The following is a 21,121-nucleotide window of genomic DNA, read 5'->3' on the forward strand; positions in this document are numbered from 1 at the left end:
ATCCATGAGTGAGGAAAATAATTAGATCTCTTTTTCCTCTTGTACAAAAAAATACAAACAATATAATAATATATAAAACAGGCATTGAACAATGAAGCAGCACAAGAATTACACAGCCTAAAACAATCCAGTGTTTAAAAAGTACGTGAGGGAACATTTGAACGACTCGTATAGAAATCCATTTGAAAAAAATCACGAGCAAAAAAAATGGGAAAAGTGCCTTTTTTCGTCAAACGTTTGTTGCGCTGCGCTTGGACAAGCCTTTTGTCGAGTGTGGAGCAAAACGTCCGCTGGGCGGCACCGCTGCGTCCTTCAGCATTCAAGTTGTCAACGCCGTTATAGAGAAAGAAGAAAACGCGGAAGTGACGGTCCGTCGGCGTCCCTTGAAACACCAGCAAATTAGGCCTTCTTCCTTAAAAAAATGGTTTTGTTTTTGGAATGTTTAACGGGGGGTTTATCGCAGTCGACGTTGATTTCGGGTACTTTTAATCCAAGCGTTTCCGTTGAGCCCAGCTCGCGAACAAAGAGTAGCGGAAGTTAGCAACATGCTAGGCTAGTGTGCGCGAAACGAGTCTTGCTTTGGGGGGACTGCTGGCATAAAAGTGAAGAAAGCTCCGCCGGTTTTGTTAACAACAGCAACAGTGGAGAAGGAAGACAAGAGGAAATCATAACGACTGGTATTTTTTACATTGTTTTTATCGTGGTTCTTATGAGAGCAAAAGTTCGGCCGCAATGGAAGCTTCTGGATGCCAACAGCGGGCGCATAGTAAGTGACACTTTTCCAACTCGCTCTCCAAACTAACGTTCTGCCACCGTCAATGAAACGTTTAAAGCTGACAAGTGAAAAGATTTCACGGAATTTTCTTTTCAAAGTCGCCTTTCCCACCCAGCGGACACCGGTGGAAATGCACCCATCGCAGAAATGACGTGGCCGTGTATGTGGCAGATTTTTATTTGTCATTTTTTTTTCCATCCGTTACTTTCCATCCATTCATTATTCAAGCCGCTAATCCTCACAAGAGTCACGGGAATGCCGGAGCCTAACCCGGCTAGCTTCGGGCCAAAGGCGGACTAGGCCCGGAACTGGTCGCCAGTCAGTCGCGGGGCAGATCTCGACGCCATCACTGAGTGGGAATTGATCCTGCGCTGCCCACGCCAAAGCATCCCAAAATACAATTTGCGCGCGTCTTTCATTTCGCTTCATTTAGGACACAACGGGGAAGACGGATTGGCATATGCCGTATTTTGAAAAATATAACTTTTTGGTGGATAACAACTGGCATTCATCCAAAGATTTATGATCAGTCCGATAAATCCGTTTTCGAAAGGAAATTCTGCGGGCCACGTGCGGACCGTTGTTGATTCCAAATGATGATCTTCTCGTGTCCTGCAGACGTCTCCGAGGTCAAGCCGGAGCGCCCGGAGACTCCGCGCGTCAAAGAGGAGGCGGCGGCGTCCCCCGTCGGCCGCGTCAAACGGGAAGGGGAGGAGCCGGAGCCGGAGCCCGCCCGCGTTAAAGAGGAGGAGGAGGAGGAGGAGGAACGCAGCGTCGGCGCCAAAGTCGGCGTGAAGAGCGAAGGCGACCAAGACGGAGGCGGAGGCGAGGCGAGGCTCTCCCACCCAGAGGACGCGTCGGCGTCGCGCTCCGACCCAGAGGACGCTCGTACGAGGAGCTCCAAAGCGTTCGCGTGTCGCCAGTGCGACAAAACCTTCGGCAGTAAAAGCAACCTGAAGAGGCACATGGGCTGCCACGCGGGGGAAAAACTCTTCAGCTGCTCCGTGTGCGGGAAACATTTCTCCCAGAAGGGAATCTTGATGCGACACGGCCGCACGCACACGGGAGAAAAACCCTTCAGCTGCCCCTTCTGCGCCAAACGCTTCTCCGTGAAGGGAAACCTGCTGACGCACACGCGCATCCACACGGGGGAAAAACCCTTCTCGTGTTCGGCGTGCGCCGCCAGCTTCACCGTCCGCTCGGCGCTGGTCCAGCACGCCAGGACGCACACCGGGGAGAGACCCTTCCCTTGCTCCTTCTGCGGGAAAACCTTCTCGCAGAAGGTCAGTCTGGTGACGCACGTCAGGAGGCACACGGGGGAGAAGGCCTTCCGGTGCCGCGCGTGCGGCCGGAGCTTCTCTCACAAGTATCAGCTCAACAAGCACCCGTGCGGACCCTGACGGGGAAATACCGGACTGGCTCTCGCGCGCAACTCACTTGCGTGCGCTTGCGAGTGAGCGGCGTGCGTCCCAGATGGCTTTTTCACGCGCGTTTCTCAAAAGCTCTCACACGCGAGACTGGCATTTTCTCCCCCTCGGGAAGACGACGCGCGGCAGCTCAGTCGCGCAACGAGCGCAAGGTTGAAATGCAATTTTCAGTTCATGCCGGCAGAAAAAGAAATGGAGGAACTCGGTCTGAAGAAAGAAAAAGAACGTTGGGTTTTTTTCTTTTTCAGTGAAATGCGCTCAGGAATACAACTGAAATGTCAGCACAAGATTTGAACGCGTTTCGCGTGTGGTTGCGGGAGTGAAAGAAAGCAAAATGCTGGCATCGCCAAGTCAACGCGTTCTTATGCGCTATTGATTTTTTTTTTTTTTTTTTCCTCCCCCGCTGATGTAAAATGAAAGCACGCGTGGCGCTGTCTCGGGCTCACATCTTTTACGCTGACACCCGTTTCGGTCGACTGCCTAACTTTCACTTGCGTGCGGGCGCGAGTGCACTACTCGGCCGGGGACAGTAGGGGGCGCTGTTGCTCGGCCGCTTAAGTGTTTCGCCCTCGTAAGATGCGGAAGGAGACGATGGGGGGGGGGGGAGATCTCCTCAGAAACGCGCTTCCGGAACATTCCGAGCGGCTTTTACACGTGATGGAAAGTGAGTGCGGTGCGTTTTGTCAGCTTAGCGAAGTTAGCGTGTCGTGACGTGTTTTTGCCCACAAGAGGCAGTCAAGCGCACGTGGGTCTTCGGCTCAGGACCCGTCCCTTTCCGTCCACTTCGGGCGAAAGGCAGGCTCCACCCTGAGCTGGTCGCCCGTCAGTCACGCATCACCTTGGCGTCCTCGCTGAGCGGCAACTGAAGTCGACCGCTGGACCGGTGACAGAACCTGAAGTTTTACCCATCTATCCATCCATCCATCCATTTTCTTCGCCACTTATCCTCACAAGGGTCGCAGGGAGCGCTGGAGCCTATCCCAGCTGTCAACGGACAGGAGAGGCGGGGTACACCCTGAGCCGGTTGCCAGCCAATCGCAGGGCACTTTGAGACAAACAGCCACACTCGCAATCACACCTACGGGCAATTTGTGCCCCCTGCAGTTATATTTATTTATTTGTGTGTGGGTGTTGTTGCTTCACAACATGTTGTTCTTCAAACAAACGTGGAGAAAAAGGAATTGTACTGTAAATGTAGCCACGCCGTTTTGCGTGCATCCAGGCGGAACCCTAACCGCTTATCCTCACAAGGGTTGCAGGAATGCCAGAGCCTATCTCAGCCAAGGCGGACGACTCCCTGAACCGGTCGCCAGTCGGTCCCAGAGGAGGCCATCGCCGAGTGGGGATCGAACCCGCGCTGCCCGCACCAAAATCAGGCGTCCAGACTGTGGTTGCAACGTCCCTCCGGGCCGGTAGAAGGCGACGTCCCACCGGAACGCCGGAGAAGAAAACCGCCCGTCCGCCAGGCGGAAGTTAGCATCAGACGTGACCCGGTTTTCCCCACATTTCACCGCTTTATTCCTCTTAAGGAAGGAGACATTCCCGATTCGTAACGACGTCAACTCCTGGACGCGCTTTTCAAACCTCGCGTGGCCTCGCACGCCTCAGGTTGATCAAAAACTTCATAGAACGCGATTGTGAAGTGGTGAAATTGTTACCCCGCTCCATAGATTTGGTGTCATCGCTGAATGAAACGCCCAAGTTGTCCTTTTCATCAAGGAGGCCTCTGCGATGAAGTCCACTTCCGAGAGCTCACAGCGCCTAAACGCTAGAGGGCGCCACTGCAGCCGCGCATGCCGCACTCGACACGTAAACGCATTTGCCCACCATCAAGCTTTTCCTTATTACTTTAAGTACAGTATATGGATGTTTTTTTGTTTTTTTGTTTGGTGGGGTGGGAGACATTTCGAACCGTTCAATTTATTTACATCAATTGTACATCTGGAAAAATAAAAGCCTTCATATTCTAAAAAAAAAAAAAAAAAAATCACATCATTTCCTGCAATCACAATGATAAGCCTGAAAAGGTATTTATTCATAGTCGCCCTTTTAATGTCTGCACATATTCTAATAATTTAACATACATATATATAATTTTTTTTTTTTTTACATTCTTCTCAAGAAGCGAGCGAATGAAGCCCCGGGCCACGCCATTTGTCCGTGCGACGTTGCCGTAGTTTGAAGCGTCACTTACGTCACTTCCGAACGACGAGCGGCGTCGCTCAGTCGCTCGTTCTCAGTGTGTGTTGAAATGTCCATTTACTGTCCGCTTTTTTTTTTTTGTACTGAGCGCAGCCTTTTGGCAGCGAACAGTACCAGAACCTCGCGCCTTATTAGATGCTCGCCTCGGTGATCTTTTTTTGCTTCCTGTTAGCTCCTCCGAGTTAGCCACACGAGCTAAGGCACCGTTTGAACGTGTCCAATTTCCCGTCGGGAAATCAGCACCGAAGTGAAAAAGTCTTCGAAGTGAGGTGAGGGAGAACAAAGAGCGAGGAACTTTCCGGACTAACTCAAAAAGGAGACCCGGAATCTTCCATGGACTCTCCCACAGCAGGTTCGCTCTGTTCGCACGCATCACTTGGGGATATTTCATTTCAATTCACAACCTCCGCCATGGACTCTTTATTTCTTTCTTTTTTATGTTATCATTTATTGTCAAAAGGCGAGCGTATGTTTGAAGCTCACGGAAGGAGAATCCGCGATGGAACGCGAATGTGTGGAGGGCAAACCTGTCAACTTTTCCAAGCGACAACGTGAAAAACTACCTCATAAAATCCTTGCAGAGTGCAAAAAAAAAAAAAAAAAATCCTTCTAACGCACCGAAGTCAAAATAACGGAGGGGAAGTTTTTCAATGATTTGTATTGTAGCTCTCCATCATGGTAAGATCTGAAGTTAACTAAACTAAAGTAGAATGATCAAAAAGGTGGCGATTTCTCAGAGGAAAAAGAACGAGTTTTATTTTTGATTTTTTTCAATTATTCTTTATCATTCTTGCAATGTGTTTTTGCTGGACACTGGAGCGATTTTTCAAAATTGCACCAACGTTACGAATCGTTTTCTGCTGTCATCTGTATTGGAATCGATTTAAAGACATGTTTGAGAACAAGAAAAAAGAGGTGGCAATTTTGTGCGCGGAGTTGGTCATCCTTCTCGTCGAATGCAAGTAAAGTAGTCAACGTTTTGGATGTGAAGCTGCACAGGCACCTCGGACGCCTCTCGGAAAGTAAAGTCGACCTCCTCTTTGGGCTCCTTTTCTCCCTTTTCCTTCGGCATTCTCGTCTTTTTTCCTCGTCTTTCTCTCTCTCTTTTTTCGCGTTTGTGTTATGCGCTCCACGAGCCGCACGTCTGTCGTGACAACAATGGAAATGAGTGCAAAAGGGAATATTCAAACCACACAACAGCTGCAAAGTTAATATTGAGGGGGGGGGGGGGGGGGGGGGAGAGATAGATAAATTCCCAATATTGTGACTGATTATGTTCGTGGGACAGCGTTCGATTCCCGTTCTTTGACCGATGTTTCGCGTGTTTATTCCCGACTCGGAAACAACTCGATGCGATCGCTTTGGACGGAACGATAAGATGCCACTGCGGGCGGCGGCCATGTTCCTCTTGTTAAATCTACGACGCAAAAGTGCCGTCGGCTCGAATCCCGCGCAATCGGGTTGTCTGCTTTTCGCACACCAACGTTTCAATCGTCTTCTCGTGTCTTGCAGACGTCAGCGAAGGTGACGAGCGGCTACGTCGCATTAAAGAGGAACAGCAAGAACTGGACATCAGTCACGACGACGAGGAGGACGAAGAGGAAGAGGAAGAGGAAGAGGCTGCGTTGCCGCTCATTCACGTGATTGTCAAAGGCGAAGATGACGAAGAGGATGAAGATGAAGGCCGCTGCTCCCGACTTGGCCAAAGCGAAACGCAAGCCGGCGGCGGCCACCGCGAGTCGCTGTCGCACTCTGGTGAGGAGGAGGAGGAGGAGGAAGACGCCAACTTGAAATGTTTTGAATGCGACGGAAGCTTTGCGGATTCGCCTACCTTGCGAAGACACACGGGAGAAAAAAGCTTCAGTTGTCCCTTTTGCGACAAAGCCTTCCCCAGGAAGAGCAATCTCAAGCTCCACGTGAGAACGCACACGGGAGAGAAACCCTACCCCTGCCCGCTTTGCGGCAAAAGATTCTCCGAAAAGGGAAATCTGATGAAACACGCCAGCACGCACACGGGGGAGAAACCCTTCACGTGCTCGGTTTGCGGGGAAAGATTCTCCCGCAAAGGCAACTTGGCCACGCACGCGCGGACTCACACCGGCGAGAAAAGCTTCGCCTGCGCCGCCTGCAGGACCAGCTTCAGTCTGCGCTCGGCGCTCATGAGGCACATGAGGACGCACACCGGCGAAAAACCCTTTTCCTGCGCCGTTTGCGCGCAGACCTTCTCCCAGAAAGGACATCTGATGAGACACATGAGGACGCACAGCGGAGAGAAACCCTTTCCCTGCTCCATTTGCGGCAAAAGATTCTCGCAAAAGGGCAGTTTGGCGACGCACAAGACGACGCACGCCGCCGAGAAACCCTTTTCCTGCTCCGTTTGCGCTCAGAGCTTCTCCCAAAAGGGAAACTTGATGAAGCACACCAGGAAGCACACAGGAGAGAAACCCTTCACTTGCGGCAAAACTTCACGCACAAGTATCAGCTCGACAAACACAAATGCGCTGCTGAGCGGGGCAGCAAGAAGTGAAGCTGCTGCTGCTGCCGCCACAATCTCGACATCCCAAGGAAATGAAAAGTGATTTTTTTTAGATCGTATTGTTGTCCCTTCCGTGGCCACCCGAACGCCGGTTACAATGGACAACGTGGAACTTTTTCCATTGAAACTTTCAAAGAAAACATCAATAAATACAATTGAAAAAACAAAAAAAAAAATCCCCCGTCCCGTTCATTGTTGTTGTTTCTTTTTTAGGGTGGGACTAAAAAGATGGGGGTCCACTGAGCAGGTGTACCTCTAAATGGAAAGTTGCATTTTGTCGAGAAAGGCCAAAGTGTTGATCAAATTCATCTGCAACAATTTCGATGATGCATTTGACTTTTTAGAGCCATGGTCGAACTTGAAAGCGTCCAAATCGTCTGATTGCAGCCTCTTGACGTGAGCAATTCTCCCACTTCTGGAGTCCTTCATGAAAGCAGACTGAGTTTGTTTTGCGTTAAAGCTTCCTTTGTACCATCGGGATTCTTGGGACCGATTAACGAGTAAAAAAAAACCAAAACAATAAATAACGATAAGCCATCGCAAGATGCGGCCGTGAGTCTATTTCAATGACTTGTTTTCGTTTATTGTATGGACCTCAGTACTGGATACTAAGAAAAACGTATGAACTAGTTTGGGTTTTTCAAATACTGTCCATGTTTGGTAACACAAAAATGTGTTATCATTTATGATATATGTCAATTTGAAATTTTCACTGGCGGGCCCCGGGCCTGGGGTTGGACACCTGCGGGTGAGAGCTTCTGCCTCAAACTTTTGCTTCATAACGTCAGCACAACTGGCTCAACGTTCTGGAGTTGCGGGTTCAACCCCGTGCCTGCGTGGCTTTTCTCAGGTTTACCTCTCCTAGAAAAAAAAAAAAAAAAAAAAAATGAAGTCCTTGGCGATTCTAAATGAGTTTGGTTCGGGGGAGGACAAGCACAGGCCGGGCCGATTTTGAACCCGCAAAAGTTGCAATGCGAGGCAGATGGGCTAACCGCTCTCTCACTGTCCCGCCACCGACTTCATTGTCGCTAATGTTTTGGCCCCAGCGACTTGCCATACTTCGATGCAAAATGGCGACCGTTGCGCATGCGTAGTGTTGATTTCTGCCCCCTCGCAGGAAACGTCGCCACAGTCGCAGTGTGACACAAGAGTGAGCGTCGAAATGTTGTTTCCCCCCCGCGGACCCCCGACCTTTTGCTGTTTTTTTTTTCTCGTTTATCACGTGCTCGTTGTTGTCATCTAGCAGCTACGAAACGTTAAACGTTGTTTCAATCCCGTCTCGGTGCACTTTGAAGCATCTCCAGCGAGCTAGCTAAGCTTGCTAGCTGCCAACAAAGAGCCGAAGCGGAGCGAGCGCAAAGCGCAAGTGTTGCCGTTGGACGGACAAAATGGACCCAAGTGAGCCCCTCGGCGAATCCGCGTTCGCGACAGCGGCGCGCGAAGAAGGACTTTGCGGCACGAAGGAGGAGAAAGAGCGGCCGCTAGCCGGCGCTGTTTTCCAGCCTCAAGTGGATTCCCACGCAGCAGCAGCAGCAGCAGCAGCAGGTCACATTTTCATCCTTTTTCGCATTTCGTCACCGAATGGCGACGTTCCACCTTTTCACTCCCACACGGCTAACACTTTAGCTTCATTGACCGTGAACCGATGTTCAGCGCCGCTCAGAGGAAAAAGTCCACACAGCCCTGTTTAAGATTTTGACAGTCCAGTAGGAGTACGCAGAACCCGAATCATTTCCGAACGTGCAATGTTTCCCGATGAAAATGGAATTCATCTATTCTTCTTCTTTTCCTTTGGGGTTGTCCCGCTAGGGGTCGCCACAGCGTGTCGTCTTTTGCCATCTTCGGGTTAGAGCTCCTGCATCTTCCTCTCTTAACACCCCAACTGGCCTCGTGTCTTCCCTCACCACAGCCATCAACCTTCTCTTTGGTCTCGCTCCTTTCTACCAACATACTCACTGTCTCGTCCCCAAAACATCCAACTTTGGCTGCCCCTCCCTCTGATGAGCTCCTTTCTAACCCTATCCAACCTGCTCACTCCCAGCGACAACCTCAACAATCTCCAGCTCTGCTTCCCGTTGTCTCTTCAGCGCCACCATCTCTAATCCAATCTTTACATCATGGCCGGCCTCACCGCAGTTTTATGGACTGTGCCCGTCTTCATCCTGGCGTCACATAGAACACCAGACACCTTGCGCCAAGTGTTCCACCCCGCTGGGACCCGTTCCTTCACTTCCTTACCACACTCTCCGTCGCTCCGGATTGTCGGCCCCAAGTATTTGAGGTCGTCCACCCTCGCCGTCTCTTCCCCCCTCCACTTTTCTCATTCACGCATGTTTTACTTTGGCTAATCTTCATTCCTCTCCTTTCCAGTGCGTGCCTCCATCTTTCTAATTGTTCCTCCGCGTGCTCCCTGCTTCCTCTGCGTAATCACAATATCATCTGCGAACATCACGGTCCAAGGGGATTCCAGTCGAACCTCATCTGTCAACATGTCCATTTGCACAGCAAACAGGACGGGGCTTAGCGCGGATCCCTGATGCACTCCGACCTTGCCCTGAAACCCATCTGTCAATTAGAGCGCGTTCTGCTGCCCTCCTACGTGTCCTGTACTATTTGAAGGTATGTGACCATATCAGCAGCAGCAGCAGCCAGCCAGCCAGCCAGCCAGCCAGCGGGCAGAGTAGGAATTCATCCAAGGACAAACGCAACAAACATCTTGTGCCGAGAATGAATACGTGAAAAAGGGGGAGGACATTGTACATATTGCGTGTTTCCACGCCCGCCGAAGGAAGTGGTGGAAAATGTTGCGGCGCTCGGGTTCCGTGACATGTCGGTCATCTTCATCTCGCTGCCACTCGAGCGCATCTCAGCAGTTGTCCTCTCGTGTCCCGCAGGTGTCCGGCGGCCGGCGCTGAGCCTGGACCGGCTCCGCCCTGGGCGCCGGGAGCGAGAAGAGGAGGGCCCGGCGTCCCGCCGCGTCAAACAGGAAGAGGAAGAGGAAGAAGTGGGCATCGGCCAGGAGGCAGGCAAGCGCCGAGGTCCGGACGCAGAGGAGGTCGACGTCTGTGACCTCCCCGTCATTCGCGTGATCGTGAAAAGTGAGGACGAATGCAGCGAAAGTGAGGAGAAGGTTGAGACGGGCCACGCGCCAGTCGAGTCCTCGGAGGGGGCGTCGCCGGATGGCGTCGCCGACGGCTTGAAGTGTTCCCGGCGCGACGAGGCCTTCGTCGACAAGTCCCACCTGAAGACCCACGTGAGAAGTCACGCGGGGGAAAAACTATTCAGCTGCTCGCTTTGCGCCAAAAGCTTCACGCAAAAGGGCACGTTGACCGTCCACATGAGGAGACACACCGGAGAGAAGCCGTTTCCGTGTCCGGCCTGCGACATGACTTTTCGAGATCGCTCCACCATGATCAAGCACACGCAGACGCACACGGGCGAGAAATCCTTCGCTTGCTCGGTCTGCGGTCAAAGCTTCGCCAGAAAGAGCAACTTGAAGGAGCACGCCAAAACGCACAGCGGCGAGAAACCCTTCGCGTGTTCCGTCTGCGGCAAGGGCTTCGCTAAAAACATTAATTTGAAAGCTCACGTGCGGATTCACACCGGAGAAAAACCTTTCTCGTGCTCGGTGTGCGAGATGACGTTTCGCTTTCGGTCGTCGTTGATTCCGCACATGAGGACTCACACCGGCGACAACTTTACGTGCTCCTTCTGCAGTAAAATCTTCTCCAGAATGATGAACCTGATCGAACACACCAGAATACACACGGGAGAGAAACCCTTTTCGTGTTCCGTGTGCGGCGCCACGTTTCGACTCCAGTCCACCATCGCCAACCACATGAAAACGCACAGCGGAGAGAAACCCTTTACCTGCTCTGTGTGCCGCTCGAGTTTTACGCTTCAAGCCACGATGCTGAGACACATGCGAACGCACACGGGCGAGAAACCGTTTGTCTGTCACGTCTGCGGGGAAAAATTCTCTTACAAGTATCAGCTCAACAAGCACAAATGCGCCGGGGAGAGCAGCAGTCTTTTGATTTGACTTTTTAGTCAAAGGCAAACCTCATATTTATCGCGCGGATGTCTCCAAAGTGTCGTGTCAAATCAAATACTGGCGTTTGAACTTGTTGTTTTCAGCTTCATTGGCAGAAATAAATCTGTCCGGATCGTCTTGGCTGATGACTTTTTTTTGTTTGTTTTTTTTTTCTTCTGCACTGAGGAATTGCAGTGATCCATTTGGAACAAAAATGGCTTCTTCAAATGTGGCTGGCTTGGCTACTTCCAGTCGTTATTCTCTTAAAAAAACAACAACAACAACAACAAAACCCTTCAGACGTCAATCCTGAGGTGACAGCAAGAGAGTTGCCCTCTGCACCGCTTTGCGCCCGCCTTCGAGAGTTCCAGAGTGTTCGTAGATGAGATCATTTATTGTGCGCACCTTACATATCACTGTTTGGGACAAAATATGAAATTTAATATCGACATACAAGCTTTGCAACTATCCAAGAAGACCGAATTAAAAAACAAAAAAGAGCTCATTAAACCATGTGGAGCACTTTTCATTCTTTTCATAGCGGTTCTCCCCAGGCTTGTCCCGGGCGCGCTGGCGCCGATCCTGGCTACCTTCGGGCGAGAGTTGGGCGGGTTACACCCTGAACGGGTCGCCAGCCAATGGCAAAGCACATTACAAACAAGCACGTTCACACCTAGGCGCAATTTGGAGGCTCGGCTCCATACGTGAAGAAATCAAACGGAATCCGTCATCCTCTCCAGATTCATTCATGTGTGCAAAACTTGCAACAAGCTTTGCTGTGCGATTCCAAAATGGGAAAACGTTTGCCATTGCTTTGGGAAGGGGGTTCCAGTCAAACCGCGTCTTGTCAGCCTCTCCGTCACCGGAGCGAACCGGAAGGGGCTCAGAGCGGATCCCTGATGCAATGACGCAATGTAGCTCCTTCTGACCTTGTCTGTAGTTTTCCACGAGCGTCCTTAATGCACGTCACGCATCTGTGGTCCTCGAAAGCATCCTGTTGCCCTTCCGTCCTGAGTCCAGGCCTCCACCACTCTTTCCCATCGCGTCATTGTGGGGCTCATCAACTTTATTCCTCGATAATTCATTCCCACAGCTAAAACCGGGAAGTCGCCCACTTTTCCTCCATTCTTCAGGCGTCTTCTCGCTCGCTCGCTCGCTCGCTCGTACTCTGTCGAATAAGTTGATGGAAAAACTCCACAGCCGTCTCTCCAAATTGCTCCCATACCTCCATCAGGACCAACTGCCTTTCCATTTTTCATCCTGTTCAGTGCCTTTCGAACTTCCCCCTTACTTACTTACTTCATTGCCACTTCCTGGCCTCTTCTACTCTTCCTTCATAAACTTCTCAAAAGTAGTTTTTCCGTCTACTTCGTACGCGACTGGCACCGGTCAAGACATTATTTTCCATCGCTATCGTCCTTCGTCGCCCTGACCTGCTGCACATCCTTCCAATCGCTCTCCCTCTGTCTTGTCAACCGGAAGCGATCCTTTTCTCACGAGGGTCACGGGCAGTGCCAAAGCCTGTCCCAGCTGTCAACGGGCAGGAGGCAGGGTACACCCTGAACTGGTCGCCGGGGCACATCGAGACAAACAGCCGCCCGCACAATCGCACCTCGGGGCAATGTAGAGTCTCCGATCAATACTGCACGTTCTTGGGATGCGGTAGGAAAACCAGAGTCCCCGGAGATAACGTACAAACGCCACACAAGCGGGTCTGGGATTGAACCCGGGACCTCAGAACTGTGAGGCCAAGGACTTCCAGATGGGCCACCGTGCCGCCCTCTTTCTCCTTTCGTGTCCTGATTGTAAGCAACACGTCAGACTCAGCTTTGTCGTCGCATCACTTTCGGTTCAACCTTTGAAATTCTTCAAATTTGTCGATTGGCGAATAAACGACAAGCAAACACGTACTGTGCACGTCCCAGCGGCGAATTGTGTCGTTTGTCCAAGTGGCGTTTCCGTAGCCCTCTGCTCATTGGCCCGGCACTGTGCAACACTTCCGCCTTCTTGGGGCGAGATCGTGTGAATGTTCCCACTTTGGTCTTTTTGTTGCCGTTTTTCTGCATCTGCTGCTTTTTTTTTTTTTTTTGTTAATAAAATTGAAGCCACCGACAACGAAGAGTGTGAGAAAACGTCGTCTCTTGTTCCAGGCTGGCTTCGGCGTTCTCTGAAGCGTTTTTAGCTCCTTTTAGCTCGTTAGCCGCTAACAAAGAGGAGCGAAGCAAGCTAGCTAGCCACAAATCGCGGTGTTGGCATTTTTGTGGAAATGAGCGACGAAGTGGAAATCCATCTCAAGTTCTGAAAAGAACGACAGCAGAACACCGCGAGGAAGAGCGGCGGCGCTCTTTTCAAGCCTCAAATGGACTCGCACACAGCAGGTTGGTTGCCAAAGATTATTATGATTTTTGTTGTTGTTGTTGTTTTTGTTTCTTTTGAATGATCGCTGACGTGACTTTCATCAATGGAGGACTTTGGAGGTCGTGTCGTGTAAAAAGCGCTCTCGTGCTGCCAGACAAACATCCCAAATGGGTCGCGGTTCGTTGGCTAACTTTGACCCTTTTTGAAATATGGATTGCAGTCATCAGCATTTACGAAGAGGCCGCCCTTGATGGATGGATTAGAAGCAGCGCAGACGGAACACGTCGAAATGAGCTCGTCAGAGGGGAGGGAGAGGAGGCCAAGCCCAAAGTCAGAGAGGGCAGACCTGGATGCTTCGGACACGTCCCGAGAGGAAATCGCGAGAAGAAGGATGATGCGGGTGGTCGGGCCGGGTCAGGTCAGGTCAGGTCAGGTCAGGGCAGGGCAGAGGACGACAGGAAGCCCAAAGACAAGCTTGATGTCAAAGGCTGTGGAGTCGCTGTTCTGGATTAGGATGAGACGGAGGAGAGAAGATGACGGGACAAAAAAAAAAAAAAAAAAAAAGGGAAGGAGAATGAATTCATATTTGGGATTCATGTGTGTACTTTTTGGGGCGTTGTTGTTGGAGTAGTTGCACAATATTTGGAGCATATTTGTGTTTGGTTTGAGGGTTGTCGATTCAATTTGAGAGCATGTAAAGACGTTGCTAGCTCGAATTTGAAATTCTCGGAATCAACTTTCACCGCTGGGGATTTTTGAATGCGCGACGACGGCGATGATGGTGACCATTCCGCTTTGTTCCCTTGCGCCGCATTTTTGCGCATTGTCAAATTGAATGTCCTGTTTTTCAAAATAACCTCAAATCCCATTCGTGGATAAATCAACAGGTTCATCAATTATTAAAATCAACTTGATTTGCACCCTTAAAAATGTCTGTACCTATGTATTATGTGTGTGTGTGTATTCATGAGATCAATCATCATCATCATTAGGATGAAGGCCTCTTCTTCACGGTCCCAATTTGGGATTAGCTAAAAAAAAAAAAAAAAGATGACATCAGAATCAGCTTTACTGGCCAACTGTGTAGACTCACACACAAGGAATTTTTCTCCGGCAGTCGGTGCTGCCCTGGTTCGGCATTCGGAACAAGAACAAAGAACAAGAGACACTTCTGTTTTTTAGGGACGCTCCCTTACACGAGTCATGCAAGATGTCAAATCTTCTTCATCGAGAACAAATAAGACAAAAGAGTGGGTCAACGCCCCACGTCGTGTTCAGCTTTGACCCGTTCGCGGTTCCCGTCGTAGACCAGCGCAATGACAAGTGGCCAATCGTGCGACGGTCTCCCAAATACACGACTAATACTGATATCGATGTGAGCGAGTGTCCCAACAATGGCACGAGGCAGAAAATACGCCGATCAAGAACATTTCACGACTTCATTGCCGGAGGCGGGAAACAAAAGTGTCGGAATGGCCGTCGACCTGTCGCGCTTTCCCGAACAGCCGGTGGCCGAAAGGATCCCGCCTGCTCTGGACCCGGTTCGCATTGCGTGCAAGTCCTCCGTCGTGGCTCGAGCAGGGCCCAGAATCCCTTCGGCGGCGGGCCCAAACCAGACCGCGTAGGATTGGATGAGCGCCGTGTCGAACTTGCTCAGCGGCTCTCGTGACAGGCCGTGCTTCCTGTGAGCATGAAGTTGACGTCCGTAAATTCCCAAGAACCCGAAGGTCTTGACGGTTGACACGAGGACCCGGTCGGGGCCAGCCGGGGTCGAAGGTTGGGCTGCAGTCTCGCCACTTCCCGTCGCCGTGTCATCCGCCAACTCCGGGGCTTCGACGGTCGTTTGTGTAGAGCGAGAAGAGCGGAGGGGAGAGGACACAACCTTGGGGTGCCCCCGGTGCTGCCCGTCGGGAAGTCGTAGACCCGCCGGGAGACGTTTGGAGGAGAGGAGTTCGGCGACGCGACGGTGTTGAACGCAGAGCTCAAGTCCACCAACGGGATCCTCGCACAGGTGAAGATGTTCAAGGATGAAGTGCAGACCCACGTTGACCTGTTAGCGCGACAGGCGAACTGCGGCGGGTCCGGCTGGGGGCCCGCGACGCTCTCGAGGTGGCCCAGCGCAAGGCCTTCACAGGACTTCACCAGCACGGATGTCATCAAGACCCGAGACTGCTGCTTTTTGGGGGGGACCGGGATGACGGTGGAGTGTTTGAAGCAGGTCGGTACGTTCGCTCTCCCCGTGCCCGCGTGGCTTTGGGGGGGACCGGGATGACGGTGGAGTGTTTGAAGCAGGTCGGTACGTTCGCTCTCCCCGTGCCCGCGTGGCTTTGGGGGGGACCGGGATGACGGTGGAGTGTTTGGAGACAGGAAGAAGTTGGTCTGCGCAGGCTTTGAGGCAGGATGGGGACACAAGTTCTGGGCCCGGCGCTTCGTTGAACTCTTGTCGTTTGAAGCCCTTTCATGGATGTCAAGCGGGTGGGTGCGTGCTGTGGAAGTGTTAATTTCAAATCTGCGGTCAAAGCTATTTCCATCCTCGACCAGGCCGCTCTTGTTTTCTACTTTGGGGGAGCGTCGCTTGTCATTTGTGAGCAGACTGATTTGGAGTCATTTGCGTCCAGATGTTTTTCCAGTTCAGCTGCCGTAGTCCCTCTTTGCAACGTTCATTTCTTTCGTCAGCCGGTTTCTCCTGCGACCGTCGCCGCTGCGGTACGCAACCCTCTTTTAGTTGCTTAAGGGGACCCGGGACCTTGACCTTCCCTGTTGTGTTTTCAGACACCCGGCGGCCGCTTGTGCCGAGGCGCCCCCACCTCAGAGAGGAGCAGCCGGAGCCCCCCCCCGTCAAGGAGGAGGAGGAGGAGCGCGGCATCGCTCAACAAGCGGAGCTCGGCGCACCTCCGGCGGCCGGACTCCTTGTGAAAAGCGAAGCCGACGGTCCGCGTGAGGGGGAGGAGGAGGGAGGATCGGAAGCCGAGCGCCTCGCGGCTCCGCTCTCGCGCGACGGGGACTCGTCCACGTGGCGCTCTGCCGGCACCCATGACGGCGACAACGGGGATGAAGAAGACTCGAAAGGTGATGTGAGCTTCAAATGTTCTCGGTGTGACAAAGTGTTTGGCGAGAAGAGAAATTTCAAGCGTCACTCGCGCCGGCCCGCGGGGGAGAAAGCCTTCGTCTGCTCGCTTTGCGGCAACATGTTGAGAGTTAAGACGCAAGTTGTGCGACACGCGGCGGGGCACACGGGGGGAAAACCCTACAACTGCGGCAAAACCTTCTTGGAGGGGGGACACCTGAACGCGCACGCGCGGACCCACGCGGGGGAGGAGCCCTTTCCGTGCGGCTCGTGCCAGAAAGGACGTTTGACGGCGCACGCGGCGGAGAAACCCTTCCGCTGCCGTGAGTGCGACGCTGACTTCAGCGACGGCTCGGCGCTGGCTCGGCACGCGAGGACGCACACGGGCGAGAAACCCTTCATGTGTTCCGTTTGCCGCGAGAGGTTCTCCCAGAAGGGCAACCTGATGACCCACATGAGGACGCACACGGGCGAGAAGCCCTTCCCGTGCTCGCTTTGCAGCGAGCGCTTCAGCCAGAAGGGAAACCTGAAGACGCACATGAGGAGGCACACCGGGGAGAAACCCTTCAGCTGCACTTGGTGCCAGGAGAGCTTCGCCCGCCAGTACCAGCTGTACAAGCACAAATGTGCGGCCCGGAGGAGTACGTGACTTTTCCCAGCTCCAAATCAGGTTTTACCTTTCCCACCACTACCGCTGGCTTTTGGGGTGCAATTGTTACAGATACTTCTGTAGAAGCAAGGTCCTTTTGCGCGTTTGGCCTTTTGGCCCGTCCAGCGTCCGCAAACTAAGTCAAATCGTCAGGCAAAGCTTGCCGTTGCAACTTTTCCTCCTTATTAATCTCACCGTATCATGAATTGACATGCTATTGAACAAAAGTATTACTTTAACCCCAGAGAACCCAAAACATCCAAATCCTCTCTCATGTACTAACCAATCAATAAGCTTCAAAGGAATACGAAAATATCACATTTGGAAAAATGGCTCGTTTATTCCAGTTGAGATAGTTGGTCTAAACTAGCCAAAAAAACAAAAGCAAAACAAAAAAAACAAAAAAAACCCCAACAACGTAACGCGGGCACATGTGAGACGTTGGGTTTTCGGGGTAAAAAGAGGGAGTGTGGTGCGTTGTGTTGATAACTTTGGGCCCTCGATTCCGCCGGGTCGCTCGTCCGGGACCCGGTGGGTTCTCCGGGGTTCAAATAAATGAAATGCTTTTCATGCTCATTCCTTGACTGTGCCATTTGCAGATGGTTCTTAACGTAGACTTTGAGGCAAATATCGACTCAAGCGCCGTTACTGCAAATATATTTGTCGTCACTACAAATCCAGCTGCATTTTCCATGTTTTTTTTTTTGTGAGACCGTTTCAGAAATTGTCCTCCACGCACTACACGTGTGATATACAATAAAACCCCCCAACTGTCTTCTACTTTGTGGTTGCGATAATTTGCGTTTTGTTGAAATGATCATCATGGCGTGTTCCATTTTCTTTTCTTAACCAGCGAAAGCAGTCGATGGTACGGGTACCGTAATCTTGCCGAGTTGCCAACAGCTTGTTTTTCGTACTTTGCAACGTCCTGTTTGGAATCTTTTTTTCCGGTTCATGCAATCTCTCTCTCTGTCAATATATTCTTTGTTTGAGTGGTGATTTTTCATTTCTGGGGTCTGCACAGAAACTGAAATCCGTTTTCCCATGAATTTGCAACGGTGTAGTCATTATGCAACCACTTTCAAGGCGAGTTGGCTACATCATGCTAGCATGACGCATGCTCAGGTGAAGCGAAGATGTTCATCAAAACATTTCAGTCAATCACAAACGTTACAGCTGTCACTTCCACGGTACTTTTTGGAGAAACTCATCGAGCCGCCTCCTTTGGCCGGGGGGGGGGGCGACGCCGACGAAGACGGCTACCGAGGATGCGACGTCGCGCTGTGGGTCGGACGGGCCCGGGAACCAGAGAATAAAATGCGGTCCTCGTCCCATCTCATCTTGCGTTGGACAGAGAGATGCAAGCGGATCCTCGTGATGTCTTGTACGTCGCTGCGCCTCTCCGGCCTCTGCAGCATTTTCTCTCCAACGAAAGATGTCTGGTGACGCGTCCCGATTGGCTGCTGCATTGCCCGCGCTGCCATCTTGGCTAAGTCGCTAATGTGCGCTGTAGCGTAGGCGCTCGCTTTGTTGGGAAATGACGGAAAAGTTGCGCGTTATAGACCCGACGGAGCACACGCAGACAGAACCCAAAGTGCCTGGCAGTTTTCAAAAAGCCTTCCATCTTTCGTTTTTACAAAGAGCAGACCACGCCGGGATCTTCCAATATGATCCATCTGTGAACAAATAATTGGGCGTTTTCTTTTGGACTTCTCCAAAGCGTTTGTGTTTGTCTGTGTTGTGTCCCGCAGACGTCCGGCAGCCGCAGCCGGACCCCCCCGACGTCAACGACCGTGCGATGGGAATGATCGTGAAGAGCGAAGACGACGACGGCGCTCCGGTCTCGGACCCACACGAAGATGACGACGATGGCGATGAAGCCAAAGGCGATCACGCGAGAAGCCAAACCGACACGTTTCAATGTCATCAGTGCGACAAAAAGTTTGTCGGCAGGCGACATTTGATGCGACACAAGCGGTGCCACACGGGGGAGAAACCGTTCGTTTGCTCCTTTTGCAGCAAAGCTTTCCCTCGCAACGAACATCTGGTGTCGCACGTGCGGATCCACACGGGGGAGAAACCTTTTGCGTGTTCCGTGTGCGCTCAGACCTTCTCTCACAAGTCCAACCTGACCACGCACATGAGGAGACACACGGGCGAGAAACCATACGAGTGCCGCGTGTGCGGCGAAAGCTTCTCGTGGAAGGTCAGCCTGACCGTCCACACCAAGACGCACACCGGGGAGAAACCATTCCGCTGTTCCCATTGCAGCAAAAGCTTCTCGCTCAAGGAACATTTGATTACACACACCAGGACGCACACCGGAGAGAAGCCTTTCTCTTGCTCCTTTTGCCAAGTGCGTTTCGCCGACCGCTCGGCCTTGACCAGACACGCGCGAACGCACACCGGGGTCAGACCCTTCTCCTGCTCCGTGTGCGCCAAAAGCTTTTCCCTGAAGGCGTACTTGACGGAGCACGTGGCATCGCATGCGCGACAAAAAGCCTTTTCGTGCGCCAAATGCAAATCCAAGTTTAGCTTCCGTTCGGCGTTGATGAGACACATGAAGACGCACGGCGGGGAGAAATCGGTCAGTCGCGGGCCAGTGAACAAACGCTGGCGTGCCGCTGAACGGAGCAGCAGCCGGTGAGGACGGCGCGACTTTTCTTTGCTCTTGTCGGCGGAATTGAGATTTTCAAAAGTTGGTAAACAAAGAACGTGTTTATGCCAAACGCACCACAAAAGACAAGATAGTGCGTCGATATTTGGAAAAAATAGTTTGTCAAATGCCAGGGAAAAATGCACACTTGAAAGAAAATAATGGATGGATGAACGCGGGGTGTTTTTACCGGCGCGGGGGAGGTTTTTGTCGTCGTCGTCGTCGTCGTCGCGCGCAACGGCAAGCGACTCTCTGCCTATTGTGTCGGACGTCGTTGGCATTTCACTTCTTCAAATCTTGCCTTCAGCTCACTCCACGGTAACATCGACCTGGAATGTCCAAAAAGGGACGAAACCCTGCAGTCAAAGTTGCTCACTCGTTGGTCACTTTCAATGACACAGAAAGGAAAAAGAAAATGATGATAATGAAGCATCCAGAGACAAATGCTTGCATCATGCCAAGTGGCTTGAAACATTGCAAGGGCCTAAAAGCCGTACATTGAAGGGTCATTTGTTTTTGTGTTTTTTTTTTTTAAAAAAAAAAAGCCTCTGTGAAATGTCGTGTCCTGACGAGCAAAATCTTCAACTTTAGAACAGAGAATCTTCGACATTAGCGTGGCGACTGATTCAGAGTTGCGCTCAGACCGTGACCAGATCACGTGCGCGTGTTGGTGTGTTGCGTCGGATGAGAGTCGTGACATACGAGACGAGACTTGGTTGAACTGCAAGTTTGTCTGTGTGAGAAAGAGCGCCCATTTTTTAATTTTTGGAAACGTCTGTCGCGGGAGGCGACTTCTTCTTCTTCTTCTTCGTGTTGGTGTGTGACATTTCCAATAAAGGAGGGAACCAATGTCCATTATTGACGACGGACGTCCCTCTTTGGCTCTTTGCCGTGACACACAGTCAAAAATGAGGCTCTCTGTCTGCTCTGCAGCCTTCTCTCTCTTCTTCTTCAAAGCATTCTTTCCATCTATTTCCATCTCTGTCCTTAATCAGCCTTACCTGCCGCACATCCTTCGGTCCGGCCAACCTGTAGAGCTCCTTTTCTCCTTCCTCCGGGTCCAACTCGGCGCACACGTCGTCATATGCGTCTGGCCTTGCCCCACGTCGCATCTCGACGTGTTCCTTTGGCCTCTCCTCGGTCCTCTCGCTGTTGCGCTTGTTCCGCCTTTCTCAGCTTCCGCCACGTGTTTCCGCGCCCTCCGTTTGTCAAGAAACCTTAATCAGCCTAAGCTGCCGCACAACCTCCCGGTCCGGATCCCCCTCGGCCGTTTCCATCCTTTGGGCAAAGCCTTCGGCCATCTGGCCCTCCGAGTTCCTTTCCCGGATGCTGCACTTCGCCGTGACTTCTTCACCGGCCCCGTTTCCTTCAACGCGTCTCTCCGGGGGCGGACGTTGAGCCGGGCCACGACTGAGCCG

General features: G+C 51.8%; 3 protein-coding genes across 6 annotated transcripts; all 3 read left to right on the forward strand.

Annotated features, from left to right (window-relative positions):
- Window positions 1–353: 353 nt before the first annotated feature.
- On the forward strand, window positions 354–7,320 carry LOC133497479 (zinc finger protein 84-like). Its single transcript, XM_061813373.1, has 3 exons — window positions 354–766; window positions 1,394–2,170; window positions 5,917–7,320. The coding sequence occupies exons 1-3, from the start codon at window positions 733–735 to the stop codon at window positions 6,981–6,983; spliced, it is 1,878 nt and encodes a 625-aa protein (XP_061669357.1). The 5' UTR covers window positions 354–732; the 3' UTR covers window positions 6,984–7,320.
- A 706-nt stretch (window positions 7,321–8,026) lies between these two features.
- On the forward strand, window positions 8,027–11,111 carry LOC133497604 (oocyte zinc finger protein XlCOF6.1-like). Of its 3 annotated transcripts, none has more exons than XM_061813644.1 (2): window positions 8,027–8,485; window positions 9,835–11,111. In XM_061813644.1, exons 1-2 carry the CDS (start codon window positions 8,329–8,331, stop codon window positions 10,980–10,982), a joined length of 1,305 nt encoding a protein of 434 aa, XP_061669628.1. In that variant the 5' UTR covers window positions 8,027–8,328; the 3' UTR covers window positions 10,983–11,111. The 3 variants fall into 3 exon arrangements, 2 of the variants coding, with proteins under 2 accessions (XP_061669628.1, XP_061669629.1); XR_009794073.1 differs by lacking the exon at window positions 8,027–8,485 and adding an exon at window positions 8,492–9,559 and having other exon boundaries at window positions 9,835–9,938; XM_061813645.1 differs by lacking the exon at window positions 8,027–8,485 and adding an exon at window positions 8,492–9,221 and having other exon boundaries at window positions 9,311–11,111.
- Window positions 11,112–12,949: 1,838 nt separating this feature from the next.
- LOC133497615 (gastrula zinc finger protein XlCGF8.2DB-like) lies at window positions 12,950–20,233 on the forward strand. 2 transcript variants are annotated; one of them, XM_061813657.1, is made up of 3 exons: window positions 12,950–13,351; window positions 16,104–16,400; window positions 18,799–20,233. In XM_061813657.1, the coding sequence occupies exons 1-3, from the start codon at window positions 13,333–13,335 to the stop codon at window positions 19,692–19,694; spliced, it is 1,212 nt and encodes a 403-aa protein (XP_061669641.1). In that variant the 5' UTR covers window positions 12,950–13,332; the 3' UTR covers window positions 19,695–20,233. The 2 variants fall into 2 exon arrangements, with proteins under 2 accessions (XP_061669641.1, XP_061669642.1); XM_061813658.1 differs by having other exon boundaries at window positions 16,104–17,068; window positions 18,799–18,922.
- Window positions 20,234–21,121: the final 888 nt, after the last annotated feature.

The sequence above is a fragment of the Syngnathoides biaculeatus genome, chromosome 3 (genome assembly GCF_019802595.1).
Source record: "Syngnathoides biaculeatus isolate LvHL_M chromosome 3, ASM1980259v1, whole genome shotgun sequence".
Classification (NCBI taxonomy): domain Eukaryota; kingdom Metazoa; phylum Chordata; class Actinopteri; order Syngnathiformes; family Syngnathidae; genus Syngnathoides; species Syngnathoides biaculeatus.

Bases quoted from the DNA above. Each gene is read 5' to 3' on its own strand.
- LOC133497479 (XM_061813373.1), top strand. From the start codon at position 733: ATGGAAGCTTCTGGATGCCAACAGCGGGCGCATA. The intron at 767-1,393 runs GTAAGTGACACT...CGTGTCCTGCAG, and splicing joins ATGCCAACAGCGGGCGCATA to ACGTCTCCGAGGTCAAGCCG. The intron at 2,171-5,916 runs CCTGACGGGGAA...CGTGTCTTGCAG, and splicing joins CAACAAGCACCCGTGCGGAC to ACGTCAGCGAAGGTGACGAG.
- LOC133497604 (XM_061813644.1), top strand. From the start codon at position 8,329: ATGGACCCAAGTGAGCCCCTCGGCGAATCCGCGTTCGCGACAGCGGCG. The intron at 8,486-9,834 runs GTCACATTTTCA...CGTGTCCCGCAG, and splicing joins AGCAGCAGCAGCAGCAGCAG to GTGTCCGGCGGCCGGCGCTG.
- LOC133497615 (XM_061813657.1), top strand. The intron at 16,401-18,798 runs GTGATGTGAGCT...TGTGTCCCGCAG, and splicing joins GGATGAAGAAGACTCGAAAG to ACGTCCGGCAGCCGCAGCCG.